The sequence below is a fragment of the Ambystoma mexicanum genome, chromosome 10 (genome assembly GCF_040938575.1).
Source record: "Ambystoma mexicanum isolate Mex_15411 chromosome 10, UKY_AmexF1_1, whole genome shotgun sequence".
NCBI lineage: Eukaryota > Metazoa > Chordata > Amphibia > Caudata > Ambystomatidae > Ambystoma > Ambystoma mexicanum.
In genome coordinates this window covers 222580716-222604178 of record NC_090932.1, presented here as the reverse complement: position 1 = coordinate 222604178, position 23463 = coordinate 222580716, and the positions used below count along the sequence as shown (strand labels likewise).

Below are 23463 nucleotides of genomic sequence, written 5' to 3'. Positions count from 1 at the left end.
AGCATGGGGTTCTCCGTTTTCCTTGCTGGCTTCGACACCCTAGGCCCAAATCTGTAGGTTGCCCACATGAACAAAATGATCATTGGCGAAAGGCTTGGGGTTACCAGTGGGTTACCCTTTTCCTTTTGCGCCCCCGGTAGGTGCACCCACACATGTGAGGTACCGTTTTCATCGGGACACCTGTGGGAACGCAGGACGGTAGGCCATGTGTTGTTGGCGGCGTGTTTCGATGGGTGCACAGAGTAAATGTGCAGAAAACGTGTTTTTTTCCCCACATTTCAGACTTTGCAGGGGTGTCTGGGTAATACATTCTGGGCCGATATTGCGCAAATCCTACCTCTGCGGATTTCCACGGGTGTCCTCTTTTCGGAAATGCATGAGGTTCCCTCGTTTCCTTGGTGGCTTGGACACCCGAGGCCCATATCTGTATGTTGCGCTTGTCTGGAGAAAGTGTCAAATTCATGTGTCGAAACAGACTTGGCGTTACCTGTGTTTTAGGCTTCGCCCTTGGCGCCCAGGTAGGTGCACCCACACATGTGAGGTACCGTTTTGATCGGGACACCTGTGGGAACGCAGGAAAGTATAACATTTGTTGTGTTTGTGTGGTTGTCATAACTTTTTTGACCCATTTGCTGGTGTCCTTTGTCACACAACCCTTTCATTTCCCAAATGTGACCTACATTTAGTCGCTGCTTTAGGCACCATACACTTTTGTAACCTGCACAAGTCACCTACCCTTGGAAAGGTCTGCCTGTGCTCTTTCAAAAAATGGATGCTTGCCGTTCCTCACCACATTGGTTTTCCCGATTTACAAATGCTAAGTGCGTCTGTTCAGGCCGTAAGCATAAAACTCCTGTGTACCATGGCTCTGTGTTTGGCTTATGGTATTGCTTGTTTTGTAAAACACTACAATAAATGTGTGCTTTCCTAACTGCAAGTGTCGGGGGAATGTAGCGGAGCATTGCTTTTCTCAAAATTCATAGAAGCCATTGCCGTACCAAGCCAACCACGTCCAACACATACCTTTTTTTACGGTCATTTGCCTGCTTTTCCCCCAATCTATGGCAGTTTCCCCTACCTAGTTGTTGCCTGACCTACGCAAATCACTCCTTCCTAAACTTGGAATTTTGTCTACTTTTCAGAAATATATGCCTTTCTGTCCTCCTATTCAGCTTTCCTACCCTTTTCTTCCATTCCGTCCATGCATGTCCAATTGGCAAAAATGGCCAAAATCGCCTCCCTCTCACAAAACGGTTGATAACCACATCAAAATAATTTTTTTTCATTTCCACTCAACCTGTTCTTGAAAGCCAGGAAATTGGGGAACTCAGCACAGAAAACCATTTGTTCCTAGCTCTTACAAGGAAAAAACCACAGGCTTCTTTGTACATCATTTTATTGGCATTTTTTGAAAAAACACAATATGTTCGCCCTTTTTGCTTATTTTCTCTCACCCCCCTACAGCAAACTAGGAAAAAAAGGAGCCAAATTTGGCCGAGATATCTCATGTAACAAAAAAGTTACAAGCCATTGAATGGCCACATACCGAAATCACCAAAAAAGGTCCTGGCGCTGGGGGGAAATACCCATGGCAGTTAAAGGGTTAAATAATTTTCAAATTTTCTTGGCAATTACCAGAACCCGTAACAAAATGAAAAGGAAAGAAATGTTAGAAATCATAAAAAACGAACTGCAAACAGAAACTTCTAAACAATAAGATATCACATTATTTAAGAACCTTCTTTATTCCGTTTTTATGGTGAACAAAAAAGGTCCTTAGAAAATATTTGATCGTTTCACTGAGTTATAGATCAAATTCGAATTCATAAATTGTAGCGGTGGCCATCTTAGAATGATGGCATCACACAGGTCTTCGGCCACAAATTCAGACAAAACACCTGGTAATACAGGATTACATGCTTCATTTGCAATTCACACACGGTATTCATAACTTCTCGTCATTCAGAGTCCCACAGAATTACATATGCCACTCCACTACATGGTCAGGTACATAGATCACCAACATGATTTGTCTTGTGGTTCTTCTATGGAGGATAAGAAAGAGTTGGATGTAAAAAAATACATCTCCGAGCAGCTACAATGCTGTGGTCAAACAGATTGGGAAGAAGCATGTTGCGAGTATGTGACTTAAAGAATGCAACTTACACCTTGTCAAGGCATCACAGCACTGAAAAAGACTCAGAGGACAGAAACTCCAGAAAGGACATTACTGGGGAAACAGGAGGATCTTCACACCTCGACTAAACTTGAGGTGGTTGCTAATCAGGCGTAAGGACAGAGGGAGTTACTTCTACAATTTAGTTGCCCGAACAGTGAATAAATGTCCACCCACCCTACCCCCAGCTTTCATATATGAATCTTGGGGTCACAAAGAAACCAGCAGAAGAGGACTGCAAAACGATATACCGAAGGAACCTGGATCTGCAAGAGAGGGGTGTGGGGATGGGGCAGTATTATAAAAGACCTTATGCATAAGGCAGAGTGCCTTCAATTTGACCCGTTGATCGACTGGGAGCCAGTGTAATGTTTGTAGTGAAGACAAGATAGGATCTCTACAACCCAGATGGAAAACGAGACTTGCAGCTGCGTTCTGGATCAACTGCAGACGAAGAGCGTTTGGGCAAACCCAGACACACCGCATTACAATTCTACTGGAAATAAATGCATTAAGCAATTAGATCTTGTAAAAGAAAAGGAAATAGTCCAAGAGTCTCTCAAAAGAGCATAAATGGTAGAAGCAGGAGCTAGTCATAGAGGCAACCTGACCTTCTACTGAAAGGGAGGCTTCCAACCAAACACCAAGGTTCCTAACCTTTGCGACTTGAGCAGAGCATTCTCCCATCCCTTCCAGCCAGAAAGGAGCCAACAATGGCTCTGGAGCCAAACCCCCTTCCAGTTCACCAACCAGTTTGGCTGACACGAGAGAAGGGCATATCAGAATGTCTGGTTTTTTTTCCGCACTGAAATTCAAATGGTTGGCAGACATCCACCCACCAATCTCTCCCAGAATTCATCTCGCCCGCCGGCTCTTCTGCATGGAAAATTAGTTGAGTGTCATTGGCATAAACAAAACATAGCATCAAAAGACCTCACAAGGTCCGCCAAAGGGTTCATATACAGATTGAACATCAGGGGGATTAAGGCTGACCCCTGTAGGGGAGGAATGGCCACGAGGCCCCCCTCACCTACAGCTCCCTCCCCAGGTGAGGGCCATGGCTCGTTGGGCGCACCCTCATGCCACCCGGGCCCAGGTGGAGGGGGGTTCACCCGCCGACGACATTGCCCACACGCACCCCGTCTTTGCATTTACCAAAAATTGAGTCAGGCCTAGACGCCATCTTGCCCAGCAAACATGGTGTGAGTTCAGCACACTGTAACGAGGCCCCCACCTTTGGAGGGCCTTTCATGCATCTCTGCCGCCTCAGCAGCCCTGGCAGATCCGTTGCAAGCGCGTTCCCATGAGAAAGTCGGAGATGAGCTAAACCCGAGATGCCAACACGGCAACATTATATTAGTAACAATGTGATATTGCACCCCGTATGACCCGGACCGCAAGGCCGGGGTAACGGGGAAAAAGCTGAAGCATCACTATCTGAAGAAGGTGGAAAATAATTCAAGTATTGGTATTAATGAACTGCCTCTGTTTAAAATATGAATAAACCATAAAAATGTAACGTTATATGATATCCCTCCAGGTCTGGACTAATGCTGCTATAACCACGGAGAAAGATGTTGACTAAACGTGTAACCTCTATTTTGTAAAAGTGTTTTTCAATAGTATGTAGAAACTTGAACTCATATATGTTTTTGAATCACCCAAAGCGGCGAGCATCAATCTCTGTAGGCCATAACCTAGATATCCCTCGTATAACGTCTAATGTACATACAATACGCACACAATGTAGTGAATATAATGTTAGGTAATGAAAAGGTATTGGAACCGACTGTATTAAAGAAATGTGTAACGAAATTGAAATATATATGTGTGTCTAAATAACGTCAAAATAAGGCAGAACAGTATAGAACTTCTGCATTCACTGATCAGCAACGCACGAGGAAAATACCTTTGTGGATATATGCAAGGCCATTCCCTCTCCCACCCCACCAAGCCTGCCAGATAAAAAAGCTAAGACTTGTGCCGCGCTCCCTCACCTCCCCCAACCAAGCTGGCGTTACTTCAGAGAGTCAGAGGCCCCGGCGCCGCAACCAAGGCCACAGCCCGCCACCTGTGTTATTTACAGCACGGTAATAAACCCACGGTTGAACCCACTGATCTACCAGCACCCTCTCATAAATCCCACGAACCCCCCAAGAATCCTGACCCCGTGTAAGGACGACCCCCATCATTGAGACAAGACACAGAGACCCATCTATATAATAACTTCTAACGCAGCAGACAGACATGTATCATTCGGCCCAGGCCCCAGAGCCCCGTCCCGCGACCTAAAATACCGGTCAATAGGACACAGGTAAATCTCACCCCAACCGACGACCACCAGACCTCTCACAAGGTGCATTCCTCATGTGTTGTGTTTATTTTTATAAGATAAGATGCTGAAGCAATTTATCAAAGAACTTAAATGTCATTTTCTGAATAACTGCAGTGTGCATGGCCTAGGGCAAATGAGACAGGAAAGGTATTCGTCATTGTCACAGGCTGCCCCAGCGCATCAACACCGCACGGATGACCTCAAGCCGGCCTGCCAGGCCCAACCCAACCCACGAGGCTGACCAGTGACGTCGTCCCGCCAGGACCAACCCCGCTGCAGCAACACCTATAGTTAGTCGATGCCACCCAATCCCGATTGACCTGTGCCCCCTATAGTGTTTAGGTGCTGATGACGTTTCTTGTATTAGAAATACGCCTGTCTTTGCTATTGTCAGGCAGAGCGCTCTCGTAGGTTGCAGAGTTCTTTGCATGCCTTATCCTTGGATAAAATCCCACTTACGCTCACCCGCACTCTGTCTTGGTCTTATTCCCACTACGGGAGAGTCCCTTATTGTCTCTCATTGCGGGGAGGATCGTGCTGAATTGGGGGCGCTTCCCTTCAGTGGTGACCCCGACGTGATATCTCCAAATTATTTTTCCTAACTCCTTCTTAAACGACCCCCTTGTGGCACGAGAATCTCCGGTTGAGAAGGGATACGCACGGTGAACCGTCTCCGGGAGGCCGCCCGCCAACGACGACCGGCACAATAAGAAGTGCGCACTCAATGAGAAAGGGTACGGGATCCCGATTGGAAAAAAATCCCCTTTGAGTGCCGCTCGCCGGAGCCAGGGGCTGACCGTTGAGTTACCGGTAACGCCGCCTGGACGGACCCAGTTTCGGAGAGTATCGGTTCAAGACGGGCACGTGAGTACCGAGTGCGAGTGATCGTCAAGGGGAGAAGAAGGGGAATTGGGAATAAAAGAACGGGGACAGGTAGAGGAGAAGAATATCGGGGGTCTACTATAGACGGGTCTTGAAACTTTCTTTATTATTTCTTTGCATATGGCCATTAGGAGTAAGAAATAAGTGACGTGGTAGAAGTGACGGAAACCTAGCTCCGAAAGGGGGTGGAAGGCGGCGCCGCATAGTGCTATCTAAACTAGTACTGGGAATATATGAAGAAGTGAGAAATAAGTTATTGGTGTCTAGCAAAAGGAGACACCGGGAATATTTTTAGTGATTGTGCTCTCTCTCTCTATTTCTTTTTTTCCATTTCCACGGGGCAGGGGGGGGAAAATGAGAAGGGTATAAAGTAGTTAGAACATCTTAAAAAGTGGGGACTCAGTAGTGGCACGTACAGACGTGAACATAGTAACCTTAGCAGGGAAACAGGGACAGCTGGCCAGGGAGGAAAGGGAGGAAAAAGACAAAAGTGTGAGTGGAAAGTATTGTGAAGGGTGCGCGCACCGTACGAGTGTTGGAGACGAACGGGTGGCCGCGAGGTGGTGTCAGAGAGTGTGGCCATAACCATTACTTGATCAATTGCAAGTGAGATTACATAAGAGTGCCTGGGAATGGGAAGGAGATGAGATATGGTGAGTGAGAAAAGATTTGTACAGTGAATAACAGTGGGTGATAATTTTGAGAGGTCCGCTCTTGTCTGTGCCGTAAAGGTATACATACGCATATCTACACCTAATCAAAAGCAACGAAGGCAAACGCGGTAGCGCTAGCGATTTAGAGGATGGGGGCTGAAACTCCCTTGTCACACATTTGTAAGAGCTTGCCGGGATATGCTGAACGCATAAATAAATATCATGATCAATGGTTAACAGAATTGAAAGGGGAGGGGTTGCCCCAGATTTGGCCAGAAGGAGGGTCTTTTGACAAAAGCGTTCTTGATATGGTATGTACAGGTATTCGCCTCAAGTATAAGGGGAAACAATGGCAGAATAGGAAGGAGATATTAGATCTCTGGAGATTGTTTGAGGAAGTACCCCCACCCAAAGCTCCAACACCAAATATTGATTTACCTTCCACCACAGATAATCCACTGATGATCCCGCGGGAGGAAAAGGAACAGCTAAGTACAGAACAACCGGTGGAGGTGATTAAGTTGTACCCAATATTACCTAAACCAGCCCCTGCAGCAGGATATAGCGACCCGATTTATGTGCCTCCCCCTTCGACCAGCACACCACAAAGACCAACTGCACCCCCACCATACGAAAACACCAGAGAGCGCGCCCAGGGAGGCACACAGAGGGTGGACATAGAGAAGTTAACGAGTGACTTAGAGTCGAGGCTTACAGTGGCAAGAGATGAACTCTCAAGAATAAAAGACATATGTGAACGCACAACATGCGCCCCCACACAATCTGGACGCACATCTAGAGCGTCGAGCGAAAGTAGACAAATTGAGGAGGGATGGAAAAAGGGGGAAATACTGTTCAGAATTGAGGAAGAACCGACCAGGATAATAGAAGTGGGGGCAGCAGAAGGAAGCATTGGTGACGTCTCGCGAGAGAGAGGGATCAGAGAGGATTTGTTATGTGATGTCAGAGGAGGGGGGGATGAGAGTGATAGATTGAGCATGGCAATAGGAGGAGAAGGCGAGGAACTAGATGGTGCATGTTCACTGGGGACTATAGAAGATGAATGGATGGGACGACTAAGAAATAGGGTGGGGAAGATGGCGTCATTAGAGTCAGCAGTGACTAAGGAAAGGGAAGCTGCAACGGCAAAAGGGAAATTACAACTCCCATTACTCCACAGGGGGGGCGGGAGGCCAAACTATATACCGTGGGCTCAGATGGACAAGGCTAATTTAATGAAATTACTACCACAGCTGTCGGGAGGGGCAAGCAAGTGGATATATGCATTTGAGAAACATACCGCTGGTATACCGCTGGCAGTAGGCGATGTGAAAAGCCTACTAGTGTCCGCAGTAGGGGATCAGGCAGACAGAGTATGGGCTAAAGCGGGTTTTCCAGCTGTAACTTTAGAGTGTGATCGCCATGATGGGGCTTCTTTTAACACCGTGCGAGCAAGGGTGTGGGACGCACTGCGGGAAACCTTCCCAGATACCCCTGATTTGCAGTCAGTAATGCAATGTACCATGAATGACGGGGAGGACGCTATGGATTACATTCTCCGGGTGCAGGAGATGTGGAGAGCGGAAACGGGTACGCCCTGGCACCAATCCACGTCTCTATTTTACTTCATTATTAAGAGAGGGCTCCCAAAGGAAGTGCAAAAGGCACTAGATAAAATAGCAGGTGTCGAGGCAAAAGGCTGGCCGGAGATCCAAAGCATAATAGTACACCATTGTAAACGGATCAAAGAAAGAGAGAGGGAAGTAGCACAGAAAAGGTTGGCGGACGAGGCGAAGTTGGTGCAATCAAAATTGGTGAAGGTCGCAGCCGCGGTAGCGGGACTCCCACTCATACGGGAGGGAGAGGAAGGAGAGGAGGGGCAAATAGCAATACAAGGAAGAATAGCAGCGAATTGGGCAGGACAAGGGCAACGACAGTGGACAGAGCAGGAGCAGAACGGAGGTCAAACGTGGCAAGAGTGGGCCCCAAGAGGAGGAAGAGGTGGGTACAGGGGTCGAAGAGGAGGACAAGGGTATGGAGGAATGGGAGGAAATGGGTGGCAGGGTCCCAGAGGTCCACAGGGGAGCTGTTGGAATTGTGGGAGATGGGGGCATTACTCAAGAGAATGTAGGAGCAGACAAAACAACGGTTTCCAAGAGATAGAACAGTACGGACACCCCCATCCAGGAAGCCCCTACGGCCTCCCCATGGGACAATACCAGCAACCAGACCATGTAGTACCAAGGAGTAACGCACAACTGCACGGACATCAGTACCGAACACAAACCAGCCCACAGAATAATGACAATGTGCACTACACGCCTGGTAACACTTTCGCCACAGTAGCTAATGGGGCACCCGCCCCCGCACCTTACAGTGGAGTGTCAGTGGTTTCGGGGAACATTTTCGATCAAGGGGGGGCAATGAGACACCCCGCATAGGACAGCCCACAGAGAGCACTTGCGTGTCCAGTACTGTCTACGACCCACAATGCATCAGAGGAACCATTGATAGGAGCGCAGATAGGAGACAAGCAATTCATTTTCATGGTGGATTCGGGAGCGGAGAAATCATGCATTAGAGAGGGCCGATTCCCGTTATCTAATAGAACGTTAGAGACGCAGGGGTTCTCTGGGGCTGTAATTGAAGTTCCTTACACAGAGGTATTGGATGTGACAGTGGGGGGTAAAACAGTGAAAGCACCCTTACTGTACTATGAAAACTCTCCCATCAACTTACTAGGGAGAGATCTCTTGAGCAAACTAAACATGACAATATCATTCACAGGGAGCGGTATCGTATGTTCAACGCCAGGCATATGCCCCCTCCGTATATTAGCAGTAATACACGGCCACACAATCATGAAAGAGATCAGAGGGGTACCGAGAAATGAGGAGATGTTTGTCGAAGGTATGAGAACATTGGCTCTCATAGTACCAGAACTAAAAAGGGTGGAGTGGAGGATCCCAGCAGAATTCCTTTTTCGTCCCATAGCAAGCCCTGACACTGCTCTTGGGACAGTACTATCGTTGGATTTGCATGCAATACATGTATCAACAAACAGAATATGTGTGATTGGTATTGACATGGAAGGGTGTGAGTGGCGGACAGTATTGTGTACAAATGCAAATACCCCGCTGAGAGAGCTCTCTGACGAGGAGCTATTTTCTGACACTGAGGGAGATGGTGAAGTAGTGATGGAACTGGCAATGCCCTGCGACATTGTAGTTACAGCCAGACAAACTAAGGTTGAACTAATGGCGGTAGTAGGAGCACCGCACACATTTTTTGATGAGGACATGAGTTCAGTACCCACTAACTTATGGACTAATGGCCCCCACGATGTAGGGTTGCTGCATGAAGTTCAGCCTGTGGTGATAAAAGTAAAACAGGGAGCAATACTACCCCGGGTGAAACAATATCCACTGTCGCGAGAAGCAGAAGAAGGGATCAGAGAGACAATAGAAGCACTGCTAGCACAGGGTATAATCGTGCCCTCAAACTCCCCATGCAACACATGCATTTACCCAATCAAAAAAGCGAAGGGGGGTTCGTGGAGGATGATACAAGATTTACGCCCACTGAACGATGTGGTAATGAAGGAGTTCCCTTTAGTCCCGAACCCGGCGACAATACTGTGCAACATTCCAAAAGTAGCATCACACTTCACAGTAATTGACTTAAAAAATGCATTTTTCTCGATTCCCTTAGCGGAAGAGAGCAGGTACTTGACAGCATTTACATTGGGAGGAAGGAGGTTCGAACATTGCAGACTACCACAAGGATATTGCGAGAGCCCAAGCATATTTAACAGGGTACTACATGAAGATCTGGGGAATTTGTCTGTAGAAAGCACAGTGATTCAGTATGTTGATGATTTATTGGTTTGTGCACAGGCGGAGGAAGAGTGCCGACAGGACTCAATAACACTTTTGACTTTATTGGCCAATAAAGGATACAAGGTGGACAAGGGGAAGTTACAGTACTGTCTGACAGAGGTCCTATACTTGGGTCAGCTGATATCAAAGGATGGCAAGCGAATTATACCAGACAGGGCACAGGCGATTAGAACAATTGGAGAACCCAAAACAGTAAAAGAGATGCAGAAATTTCTGGGTATGTGTAACTATTGCCGAGCATGGATATTGGACTATGCGGCGTACACAAGGCCCTTGTTACAGGCACTGAAAGAAGCACAACAAGAACACAAACACATAGAATGGACAGAGGAGATGAACACAGCATTTAACTCACTAAAAGAGCTGATATCAAGCGCTCCAGTACTAGCAAATCCAGATTATGGGCGTGAATTTTTCTTATTTTCACATTGCAAAGGAACACTGATGACAGCAGTATTGACGCAGAAAACATCTTTAGGGCACAAACCACTTGCTTACTATAGCGGCACCCTAGACGCAGTAATGCAAGGTCATTTCGCGTGCGAGCAATCCCTAGCTGCAGCCGCGTTCGCAATTGAAAAAAGTGCCACGATAGTGATGGGCTGCCCGGTGACACTGTTTGTGGAACACTCACTTTTTGCAATATTAGAGCGAACAAAGAGCACATTGACAACACAACGCGCCACAGCATATGAGATAATACTGTCCAGCGCTAACATCCATATAGTAAGATGTAAAACAGTGAACCCAGCCACATTCATCACAGAGGCATGCACCGTAGAGGACATGCAAAACCACAACTGCGCCACGTACACAGGTGACGAAAGTAAGGATCCAGTGATTTTTGAAAATGCCCTGACCGAGGGTGAGGTGTATTTTGTAGACGGGTCAGCATCAATAGACATGGAGACAGGAGAAAAGCATGTGGGTATGGCAGTGGTACGATTAGAGGAAGATGAATATGAGATACTAGTACAACACCGCCTCCCATCACACTATTCAGCGCAAGCAGCAGAACTAATAGCGCTAATAGAAGCATTGCATGCCGCCAAGGGGTGCGCAGTGACCATATATACAGACTCAGCATACATGACAACAACAGTTCACGGTGGGTTGGCCCGGTGGGGGCGAAGGGGGTTTCGGCGAGCAGACGGAACGCCAGTCCAGCATGCAGAATTATTGAAAGAACTGATTGAGGCCCTGCAAGACCCCACGGCAGTGGCCATCGTAAAATGTCAAGCTCATACCGCAAATACAGATTTTATATCTTTGGGGAACGCGGCAGCAGACGCCGCTGCCAAAGCAGCTTCATATTTACAGAAAGGTGAAATAGGAGAGTACATGTTGCACCACGCAGCAAGCCAAGAGGTCCCCACAGGATACAACATGATGTCCACACAGGAGATAATAGAGCTGCAAGAGGGAGCTAGTGCAGAGGAAAAATTGCTGTGGACTAAGAGAGGATGCAGCAAATCGCCGACTGATTTATTGTGGCGACAAGAGAGTTCAGGAAAAGTGGTGATGCCAATTACGCTGTTAGAAATAGCATTTCAACAACTACACTTTCCCGCACACAACACGAAGAAACACATAATGGCAGAGATACAAGAAGATTGGTTTGCACCGTGCCTCCAGGAACACGTCACAAGGTTAGCCCTAGAATGCACGACATGTCAAATTTACAACTCAGGTATGACCTTGCGTACACTAAGGGGTACGATACCAAAACCAAGTGGCCCATTCAGAGAGCTCCACATTGATTATGTAGACATGGGAGAAAGGTGTAATGGGGCTCGATACATGATTGTGGTTGTATGTCCATTTTCGAGGTGGGTGGAGGCAGGCCCATGTGCCCGCCCTGACGCGAAGGGCGCCGCGAAGTTCCTAGTGCGGGAAGTGTTTCCGCGCTGGGGAATTTGCGACGTTATTCGCTCAGATAACGGGACGCATTTTGTTAATGAATTATTTAAAGAAGTGACTACATTATTGGGAATAAAGCACAAATTATGTTCGATTTATCATCCTCAAAGTAATGGCGTCGTGGAAAAGATAAATGGCCTGTTAAAAAGCAGATTATCAAAACTTTGTTTTTCCCTTAAAAAGACTTGGATGTACTGCCTGCCTTTGGCCTTGTTTGAACTACGAAACCAGCCAAGTAAGGATCACCATTTGTCCCCGCACGAGATCGTCACGGGAAGAAGAATGCATACAGCGCATTCGCCTCTCCGTGAGCGTTCTGATGCACACAGAAGCGCAGCTATATTGGGGGAGGAGTTCACAGAATATCTGCGAAAACTGACACGGGCAGCGCGCGTAATTGCAAAGCAACTAGCCCCCCCCTCTACAAGAGAGGAGGGGAACGCAACTGAACCAGACAAATTGCCTGAAAAACCACTACAACTAATGCCTGGTGACCTTATATATGTCAGAAGTTTTGTGCGGAGGTGGAATGCACCACGTTTCCATGGCCCCTATGAGGTAGTGTTTTGCACACCTACAGCAGTAAAGGTGAAGGGCCTGCGATATTGGGTGCATTTGACAGACGTACGTAAAGCTTACAGCGCTGCGGAAAGTGAGGTGCAGGACGAGGCACAGGCAACAGCGGACGATGAAGTTGTGCGGAATGAATGATTGGAATTTTTTGTGCTTTATGAGATGAACAGTGAGCACAATTAGCGCGCAACAAATGTCCTGGACTAAAACATTTACATATGTATATGTAAATTTTCTTTTTATTACAATTTTTGAAAGTTTTGCGTGGGGTTCTTTTTTCCCCTCCTGTGCTCTTTGAGATGTTTTTATTATTGTTGTTTTTAAAATGTCATGTTTCTTATTATTTATATATATATAGTAAGGTACGAATAATGATGATTGAAAGGCTACCTTGTCTGTCAACACACCCCCTCCCTCACCCAACCCTATATTTTATCACCGAAACGTTACAACGTGGAAAGGCTTACATGTTTGTATTTAATGAACTCTTGTGTCTCAAACAGGATTTATCATGGCATCGAATGGGCAGCCTGCAACTAATAGATATGTTAGATTTAGAGAAATGTTAGTGGCTAGATTAACATATTCATTTGAATGTGGTTTATCAATGTGTGCTATCGTGTTTTTCATCTCAATGTTTTGTCTAGTATTACACTGGATTATAGCGTTCATCTCTACCGAGATGAACGAGGGGGGAGGGGGGAACAACACCACCCTTGCCCCTGGAACGAAAACAATTCCGACTGTAGGTATCAAAGAAGGTGATTTCTTGATCTGGGATGGATCACACTTTGTGTGGGGATACTATACTACACCACCCACTGCTGTCCTCTCACAATCGAGAACCAAAAATGTAAATAATGACACAATGTCCCAACCTGGAACATACAACAACCACACGATCCCTCCCGCCCCAATTTCAAACAACGATCTCTTGTTTATTAAGGAGGATGGAAAAGTGATTATGATGACAGAACACAAGACCCTATATGAAGAATTAGAAAAGGGGGGTGGGAGGGAGGAAGGGGGGCCTGGTTCTTCACCTACTATAACGAGAAGGTACAGAAGAAGGGAGAAAAGTAGGCGGAGAAGAGAGACTGGTGGGAAAGGGTATGATGAGTATTATGGACTAGGGTTAGACAAAATGGAAGACCCACGACACCCACACCAAGCAAATAAATGGTATGCAGATATGAGCACAACAGCCAAACAAACAACCAATGAGAGCTGTTATGTCTGCTCACTTATCCCCCATGCATCAGGCACACCTAAAGTATTGTTGCCACGAGAATTGCCCATTGTGGATGCCCAATGTCTCCTTCATCTCACGCTGTGTAGAATAAAGAACACTTTCCAAGCACACGATGTCTCTTTCAGAATGCTACAGAACAACAAAACGTGCTATTCGCAAGCGTCTGGAGTAGTCTGCCTTAAAGAACCTTTCTTTGCAATACAAGGGACACTGTTTTCCGAAAACAAATGGAAAGACGAAGAAGTGCTGTGCAAGGCAGAAGCACTGAAGGGTGTCCAACCGGAAAAGCTGCGGTGGATGGAAAGAACGTGCTTGCCAATATGGAAAGAACACATCCCTAAACTAACATGGGTAACAGCGATGGAGAAACCCTTCAAGCTACAAAGTGAAATACAAAACGAACTATGTTTCAAGGGAGAAGGAAAAATGGCAATGGGAACGAACAAGAACTGTAACAAAACTCTCACCATCCCAGATATGAAAAAAGGGACAGCAGCACTAATGGACACCTACTGGGTATGTGGAAACAAGGCGTACCTGCACCTTCCCCAATCATGGAGTGGTAGCTGCTCAATGGCCACTTTGCACTCAACACTAATGGTGATTCCAGAAAGCCATATTGACAGAAGTAACATGATGAAAGGAGGCTTGAACCAGAATGCAGCTTCTCCAACTACACAAGCGCACCTTTATGTCCTGTCCTCCGGAGGGAAGGAAGAAGAGCTCTCAAGAAACAAGCGAGCCTCGAACTACATATCACAAGCATCATCTGACTTATTGGCACAGATCCCAGACAAGTATCGCCTGTTCAGCTCCGTGGAAACCTTCTTTGCTTCGCTAGTATCCAGTGTCCAAGCAAGAGCAAATGCAAAATGGCTCCAGATCACACGGTGGGAACTGATCCAGTTGGCCAATGACACCGAAGAAGGGTTCAACATAATAAAGGTGGAACTACGAGCTCTGCGACTAATGACCATGCAGAACAGGTATGTTCTAGACCTGTTAACAGCGATCGACGGAGGTGTTTGCCGAAAAATAGGAAGTGCGTGCTGCACGTTCGTACCTTCCGAAGATGCAGAAAATGGGTCCCTGTCCCACGTTATTGAAGCAGTACATAACCTGGGCGAGAAGATGAAAATGGAAGGTGGAGCTGAGGATAGCTGGTGGTTCGACAATATCTTCTCTTGGGTTCCCTCATGGCTTGGAGTGACAATGAAGTTCCTGATACCAATAGTGGTGATCATCCTTGTGATGTTCTGCCTGTGCCAGGTGGGCCTCCGATGTTGTGCTAATGCAGTTCCTAACGGTGCAATGATGATGGTGACAATGGGCAACTCCGGTGGTACAATTAAAGCAACACAAGAAGTACATGTGCAGACAGGAGCAGACAACACCCCCAGGTACCAGTTAGTGCCTATGTGCCGTGATAAGTACATAGTAGATAAACTATGGCACACCACTATCAAAGAACCACGAGACGTAGAACTGGAATGGTATGAGGAGGTCTGGGTAGATCTGGAAGAAACTGGCGACTGTATATATTTAACATGTACACCAGACGAGTATGCTAGGAGAGGTGAGAGTTTAAGGGGAGTGTGCAGAGCATGGATGCCTATAAAAGGAACCCCTGCATGGGATGGTGCAGTGTTAGAGGAACAAGAATGTAGAAGATTGGAAGAGCTAAAGAAATTCGTTACTTTAAGTAACGAAAGGGGGGAAATGTAGGGGAGGAATGGCCACGAGGCCCCCCTCACCTACAGCTCCCTCCCCAGGTGAGGGCCATGGCTCGTTGGGCGCACCCTCATGCCACCCGGGCCCAGGTGGAGGGGGGTTCACCCGCCGACGACATTGCCCACACGCACCCCGTCTTTGCATTTACCAAAAATTGAGTCAGGCCTAGACGCCATCTTGCCCAGCAAACATGGTGTGAGTTCAGCACACTGTAACGAGGCCCCCACCTTTGGAGGGCCTTTCATGCATCTCTGCCGCCTCAGCAGCCCTGGCAGATCCGTTGCAAGCGCGTTCCCATGAGAAAGTCGGAGATGAGCTAAACCCGAGATGCCAACACGGCAACATTATATTAGTAACAATGTGATATTGCACCCCGTATGACCCGGACCGCAAGGCCGGGGTAACGGGGAAAAAGCTGAAGCATCACTATCTGAAGAAGGTGGAAAATAATTCAAGTATTGGTATTAATGAACTGCCTCTGTTTAAAATATGAATAAACCATAAAAATGTAACGTTATATGATATCCCTCCAGGTCTGGACTAATGCTGCTATAACCACGGAGAAAGATGTTGACTAAACGTGTAACCTCTATTTTGTAAAAGTGTTTTTCAATAGTATGTAGAAACTTGAACTCATATATGTTTTTGAATCACCCAAAGCGGCGAGCATCAATCTCTGTAGGCCATAACCTAGATATCCCTCGTATAACGTCTAATGTACATACAATACGCACACAATGTAGTGAATATAATGTTAGGTAATGAAAAGGTATTGGAACCGACTGTATTAAAGAAATGTGTAACGAAATTGAAATATATATGTGTGTCTAAATAACGTCAAAATAAGGCAGAACAGTATAGAACTTCTGCATTCACTGATCAGCAACGCACGAGGAAAATACCTTTGTGGATATATGCAAGGCCATTCCCTCTCCCACCCCACCAAGCCTGCCAGATAAAAAAGCTAAGACTTGTGCCGCGCTCCCTCACCTCCCCCAACCAAGCTGGCGTTACTTCAGAGAGTCAGAGGCCCCGGCGCCGCAACCAAGGCCACAGCCCGCCACCTGTGTTATTTACAGCACGGTAATAAACCCACGGTTGAACCCACTGATCTACCAGCACCCTCTCATAAATCCCACGAACCCCCCCAAGAATCCTGACCCCGTGTAAGGACGACCCCCATCATTGAGACAAGACACAGAGACCCATCTATATAATAACTTCTAACGCAGCAGACAGACATGTATCATTCGGCCCAGGCCCCAGAGCCCCGTCCCGCGACCTAAAATACCGGTCAATAGGACACAGGTAAATCTCACCCCAACCGACGACCACCAGACCTCTCACAAGGTGCATTCCTCATGTGTTGTGTTTATTTTTATAAGATAAGATGCTGAAGCAATTTATCAAAGAACTTAAATGTCATTTTCTGAATAACTGCAGTGTGCATGGCCTAGGGCAAATGAGACAGGAAAGGTATTCGTCATTGTCACAGGCTGCCCCAGCGCATCAACACCGCACGGATGACCTCAAGCCGGCCTGCCAGGCCCAACCCAACCCACGAGGCTGACCAGTGACGTCGTCCCGCCAGGACCAACCCCGCTGCAGCAACACCTATAGTTAGTCGATGCCACCCAATCCCGATTGACCTGTGCCCCCTATAGTGTTTAGGTGCTGATGACGTTTCTTGTATTAGAAATACGCCTGTCTTTGCTATTGTCAGGCAGAGCGCTCTCGTAGGTTGCAGAGTTCTTTGCATGCCTTATCCTTGGATAAAATCCCACTTACGCTCACCCGCACTCTGTCTTGGTCTTATTCCCACTACGGGAGAGTCCCTTATTGTCTCTCATTGCGGGGAGGATCGTGCTGAATTGGGGGCGCTTCCCTTCACCCCTAAGGCACACCACAAGGGGCATCTTTGACCAAAGATCTAAAAGAATTGTGGATGGTGTGAAGTGGGTGTTGAAGCATTCAATGAAGTTAAAAGGTGTACAAGGGAGCAGATTAAATTGGGGTGAAAAAGCCTGTTTGTGATGTCGGTTCCTATGGCTGGGGTGAGCAAGAAATGTCCAAGGTTAGTGCAGGAAGGACACATGGGATTGATGAAAACTAAGGTTGTGCATAGGGCCAACTATTGGTCAGCGGGAATGGATTTAAGGGTTGATTAACTTGTGAAGGATTGTGAGATATGCACTGACTGACAGAATCCTGAAGCCAAGACAACAGCACCTTCAGCTGTCGAGTTTTGAGAGGGCCTTGGAAAGAGTTAGAACTACATTTTGTGGGGTCAACTGCAGTTCCTAAAGAGTGTTATAGGTACATTATTTCCCTGGTTGACATGAACTCCAAATAGCCAGAAATTGGCATAGAAAGTATTTAACATCCAGACAGTCATTCAATTTTCAGAACGGGTGTTCTGGAGAGAAAGCTTACTGGCTAGACTGTTGAGAGATAATGGAGTGATGCTCGTCTCTATGGAAATGAATTATTTCCTTACTTCCAATGGCATATTACATAGCAAATATGATATATATGGGTACTTCTCCCGAAAATCAAAAACAGGGACCCGTTCTAAGATGGGAAGTTTCTTTGCACAATATATATGGAGCTAGAACAGGTTGCCCCTCCCTTTTTCATTTGCTTATTTAGCACACAAGATTCGCCCGATGTGCATTAGTCATTTAGTTTAGCACCAGAGTTTATTTTGATCCAAAAATATATTTATTTTTTTATCAAAAAATATTCTTGCTCTTCTTTAACAACCAATCACATACATTTCACAAAGTAATACATACACTTAAAAAAACAGAGACTGTCACGACCCATGACCCAGAACCCCACTGGCATGGTCACATGCCAGGTAGGGTCAGGACTCGGGGTTCATTTGTGGCCCCAAGGGCCTTGCATTATCATCATAGACTCTCCTGGAGTCAGCCCTGGCGCCTTTGGCGCCAGGTTCATGTTCAGATTGGGACTTTACCTTGAAGGGACTACTTTTTCTGTGAAGGCCTGCAGCCAACATGGAGGCACACATACAGTCTAGTTCCTAAGAACCAGACTGTGCGGTGCAGTGCTTTAGGGTGTGGTAGCCTGGACTACTTTACCTGGACTACTTTACAGAGGGCTATATAAAACACACCCAAGCTACAGAACATGCTTCGCGTTATTCTGAAGCCAGCAGCGTGACGCTCATCGTGTTCAGAGACCAGCACCCGGCGATCCTTGAATAGCGGACCTGCAGAGGAGAGAAAAGAACATCATTAGCAGTCTCTGCTTACCTGCAACTTTCCATCCGTCGATTCCTGCTGCTCGCGGTCTTCCTTCCATCGATTCCTGCTGCTCGCGGTCTTCCATCCAGTTGGCAGCATCATCAGGACACCACGCACGTACCGGAACGAAGCACCTGGAGGGAGAGAGAAAGAGGACAACGTTAAACAGGTTATTCACGGCAGCAATCACAAAATCCTCACCTGGCTGGACATTTCTTGACTGGTTCCGCTCCGGAAATCTGCACACGCCCAGAAAGACCATCGTGACCTGAAAAGGAATAAAGAATACAGGTTAGCAAGAAAAGACATTACTGCGCCGCACTTCGCGCTTAACCTTCCATCCATCCATCCATCCATCCAGCATACGCTCCTGAGTCCATCATCCTTGCAGGAGCCTGATCCAAGTAGCGCACCCACCGAACCTCCGTGCACCTAAGGGGAAACAAACAAGAAAATACATTAATAGCAAGAAAGGAAAGCAAGGACATTTAAAGACTGCTATAGCCAGACTTACCTCCTTAAAGACACTTGAATGGGTTAGCGCCAGTGAAGTTAACTCGGTCACTTCAACCCGCAGAAAACTATGCGCCCCTGCGCAGAAGGCAGGACGGAGAGCACGCCAGACATCATAACAAGGCCCGACCGCCATAGAAGGCATGGTCCAGAATTGGGAACGTCCAGGGTGAATCCGGCAACCAGGGCATAAGGGCGTCCCCGTGGATACCAGGTGAGCGTAACAGAGACTTCATTTTTGTGCGTAGAGGTTAGTATTGTTTATACCAAAAACCATCAGTACATAGATGTTCAAAAAATATTTTTCCCCAAATTCTTGAACAGACATCGGATACACACACAACACACCTAGTACATTAGGCAGAATTCATGGCATATGACATGACCTCATTCTAATCGGAATGTATTTTTCATTTCTTAATATTTTGTTAATTTATTTCTGTGTCAGGTTGTGGGAAAGATAACGAATTGTCCTTATCGGGAAAAAGAGACTAGTCAGTGATGGCAACTAGTTGGATCTTGGTCGAGTAGATGCGTTTCGGCCTGCCTCTTGAGATACGCTTGCCCCTGCGTTCTCACGTTTATTAATTTCGGGCCTTCATCATGACAGAAAATTAACTTGTTTGATCTGCTATTTAATCCTATTATTTTACAATTCTCTGTGCTATTCAAAAAGGTCTCTTCAATATGCTAGTGTGTCACCTACTAAGCTTACTCTTGCTATATTGTCTGCTGGACATCGGTCCTTCCTGGGCCATTCCTAGCCATCCTGGTCCACCTCAAAGAATGGGCTACATATCTAATACTGGGGCAATTTTTCTTCCACCTTCCAGCTTTATACTACGGTGATCGCGCCGTTGTCCAGAAAGGTCAAGGGACACCACTAACTACACCTGATCTTCATCTGGGCAGTCTTGGGTTGTATACATTGTTGACCCCAACGTAGTAGCATTCCCTGCCAGCTGGCTGCTCAGTTCTGTCCTTTGAGGTGTCCAGATTCATTTGGTCGGGTTGCTACATCTTCCTGGTGTGTTTCTCTGTTGTTGCTTTGCTCCTGGCTGGTGGGTCACCCTCCTGGGAAGGCTGATTATTCTGCCTTTTTGATAGTCATTGGTCTGGGGCTACCGGATCCTGCGACTCGACCTGCGGAAGAAGCTTTTGTACTCACCAGGTTGCTCCATCATTCCTGAGCTAAGACCTCCAAAACTAACAATGGTAATACATACTCCTAAATCCAGTGCTGACAGGTTATTAGTCCAATTTCCCCATCAGGGGTCCACTTGGCTATGGTAGGAGTAGGGACTGCAAAACTACTGTTTTTCACCATTGAATTACATTTCCCTGAATCCCGCTTTGCTTCCTTTCTTACTGATGCTGCTGGGTCCCGGACCTGGAACTGGTAGTCTTTTGAAAGTTCTCCTATTTTTCTATGTATTTTTAAAGCACCACATTAGACACTTGCAAATTAAAACCTATTGTGCTACTCTGTATAACTGCTGGCTATGTTGTAACTACTTATTTCTAGGAGTGAAATGAGGCGAACAGGTCTGATATTGCAAGTCTAATTTTACTTTGACTTCGGTGGCCCTTTGGGCATGGTTGTGAATTGCAAGCCCTTTCTCTCCCCTTGCACGCTATGCATATGCTATGGCCTACCTGTGAGTAACCTATCTGTACTCCATGCTGGAGGATGTGAGGGATAATGGGACTATTGCTGCATTCGCAATTTTGGATCCTCAACATGAATCTGTAAATGTGTTTTACTGTTGAACAGAGTTGACCTTTTCCCTTCAGCCCAGCCATATATGAAATATGCCTACCGCCAAGCAGCAGGTATAGAGTTAGTTTAGGAGTTGCAGGGTCTCCCAATGATCCTTTGTTATTTTTATGCATACACTATCACTTGTTCTGTTCAACCCAGTTACTTGACGTATAATTCTAAAATTAACTATGTTTGTTTACCAGTGTAGTGTATGCTGTAGGGAACTATTGAGTTTAACTGTATATCACTTACAAGCTATCCCCTCCATTGTTTGAAGCCGGATTGCTCTGCCACGAAGGGCATCAGAAAAATCTATTCAGCAATCTGATGACCAGGCAAAGTACAGATTGCTTGCCAGTTCTACAGATATACCTCGAGAGATCCTTAAGTAGAATTAAAGAAAATTACATGAGGGAGCCACTGTCTCATGATATTTTCTCCAACGGGAACGCTAGTGGATTTGTAACTTAGTGACTTTTACAAATTATCCCCCGATAATTCCAACAACACTGTAAATTACCTGTAGAGAAAATGAACCATGCATTTTTAGAACTTTATAAAAATGTAATACAGGTGTGTCGGTCTCTGTATTACAGCCTCGCTTGTCAGTGCAAAGCTCAGTTACAAAACAATTCCAGAAGCTTTACAGATCTTGAAATAAAATGGTGCATTATTAAAAAGGTTAGAAGGGTGCACTACCATGAGGAATTTCAGGACCCAGCGAGCATAATCTGGTACCTCTTTGAAGAGCCACGTGTGCACATCCTAAATTACCCAAAGCACCTTAAATGAAATCTGTCTCACTTGTAGGCAAAAGATTTAAACTCGCTCACTGTTCTCTATTGTTCAGTGGTATGAGCATTTCTTCTTTACCATAACAGTTCCAGGCACTTTCATATTACGGGGAAAACAATCGATGTCATTTTTTTTTTTTTAAAAAAACGTTTTTATTGCAGGTGTACTAAATAAAGTTGGCCTCGCCCCTATCAAGTCACCATCTATTCATTCACCTTAGGGTTTCTCTTTTAGCAGACCTTTAAAATTATTTCCAATCCCATTTGGATTTTCCAGTACTTTTGTGGACTAGTTTGAGCATGTACTCTACAAGAACTGAAAGTGCTGACCAAACAGGGTTACGCTGCCATGGACAAAGGCACCCTTGTGGTGGAAAAAAAACAGATCTCACGAGCTACAGAAAGTCTTCATTGGGTGGAAGCCCAATGTCCTTCAGCATACCGGAAACGGCCATAAGAAGTTACAGCCAAAAGTAGACACTAAAGAAGGACTGCATAAGACTGAGTTAAATGTTTTGGTGGGATAAGTGTACATGAAAGCCTAGTAGTAGTTTTCATTTTGAAATTCTTTATTCGGTTTGATCATTAGCAAGCAACAAAACAAAAGCAGATTAATACAAGAAGAGGGAATAAATACATCTCACACTGCCCAACAGTGTACTTCTAAAAAGCCTGGCACAATGGATATATCTAGCTATGGAGTAGATAACCTTCTAATCCAAGGAGCAGGAGAAAAGCAGCATAGCTTTGCGTATATAGTTTATATGCATCATCAACAAAATCGGCCTCTTGTACCTTCGCCTCAGGGGCAATAAAACAGGACATATTAGCGTAAATTGCAGTAAAGATTAATCTGCAATACCACAAAGGGGACAAACTCCAATATTGGAAACATACCAGGATGGAGTATAACATGCCCTAGGCAAAAATCCTTCCCTGGAACGTGCATAAAGTGAGCGCTCATAAAGAGGGTGAATCTCATCCAGGAAGTGTTTACAACGCCCGAGCATGTTAATGTGCAAGGTTGCTGGGCCATTCTTCAGGGCACAAGCTAAGGTCACCAATTCTGCCCTAACAACAGATTTCGCTTTCAGGGGTATTTTAGAGGCAGAATGACATTCCAAGGGGGCGAGCCAAAGTGATCCCACATTCAGCCCCATTAATGTAGTTTTCACATTGCACATTGTAGTCATCACATGCCGGACCCACCCACAGTTAGCGGCACCATCCAACTTGAGGAAATTGCTTAGTGCACCCCAATATGGGGATAGACTAGGGGACAACCACAACTGCACCCAGTACAACGTAGGTTTTAGGGCAATCTGATCAGCTATGGGCCAAGTTTGGAAGTCCAAATGGAGCAAGGAAGAGGGTGCATTTATTGGGTAGCAGCCATCATTTCTTTAAAAATATATTCTCAATGGAAGGTAAACCTTTTGTAGGAGCGTAGCCTCAAATCTCTGCACAGTATGACGCTGCTGGAAGGGCCAGTTTGTCAAAAAGCTCCATAGCCGGAGAGAGTGCCCAGGTACCATGGCTACGGAGGTACGATTAAATTCCCCCACTATATTTTGAGAGATTAACCTTGGCTTTGGTCAGTTGGTCGGTCCAGCCACCTAATTTGTTGAACCTAAACTCCAAGTAATCAACGTGACTAACTTGCTCCAAAACACGGCCCTCGATCATTACCCTATATTTATGGGA

At 46.1% G+C, this 23463-nt stretch overlaps 2 protein-coding genes across 4 annotated transcripts in view; one reads left to right on the top strand and one right to left on the bottom strand.

Moving 5' to 3' along the window:
- LOC138491291 (uncharacterized) overlaps positions 1-17294 on the top strand; it is a 71799-nt gene extending 54505 nt beyond the window's left edge. Inside the window, exon 2 of the mRNA XM_069617722.1 lies at positions 12942-17294. Coding sequence (XP_069473823.1) covers positions 12950-15415 — 2466 coding nt within the window. The 5' untranslated portion in view covers positions 12942-12949 and the 3' untranslated portion in view covers positions 15416-17294. The remainder of the gene's footprint in view (positions 1-12941) is intronic.
- Positions 1-23463, bottom strand: part of XPO7 (exportin 7) — a 1985528-nt gene that overhangs the window by 1902558 nt on the left and 59507 nt on the right. The gene's annotated exons all lie outside the window — the stretch shown is intronic.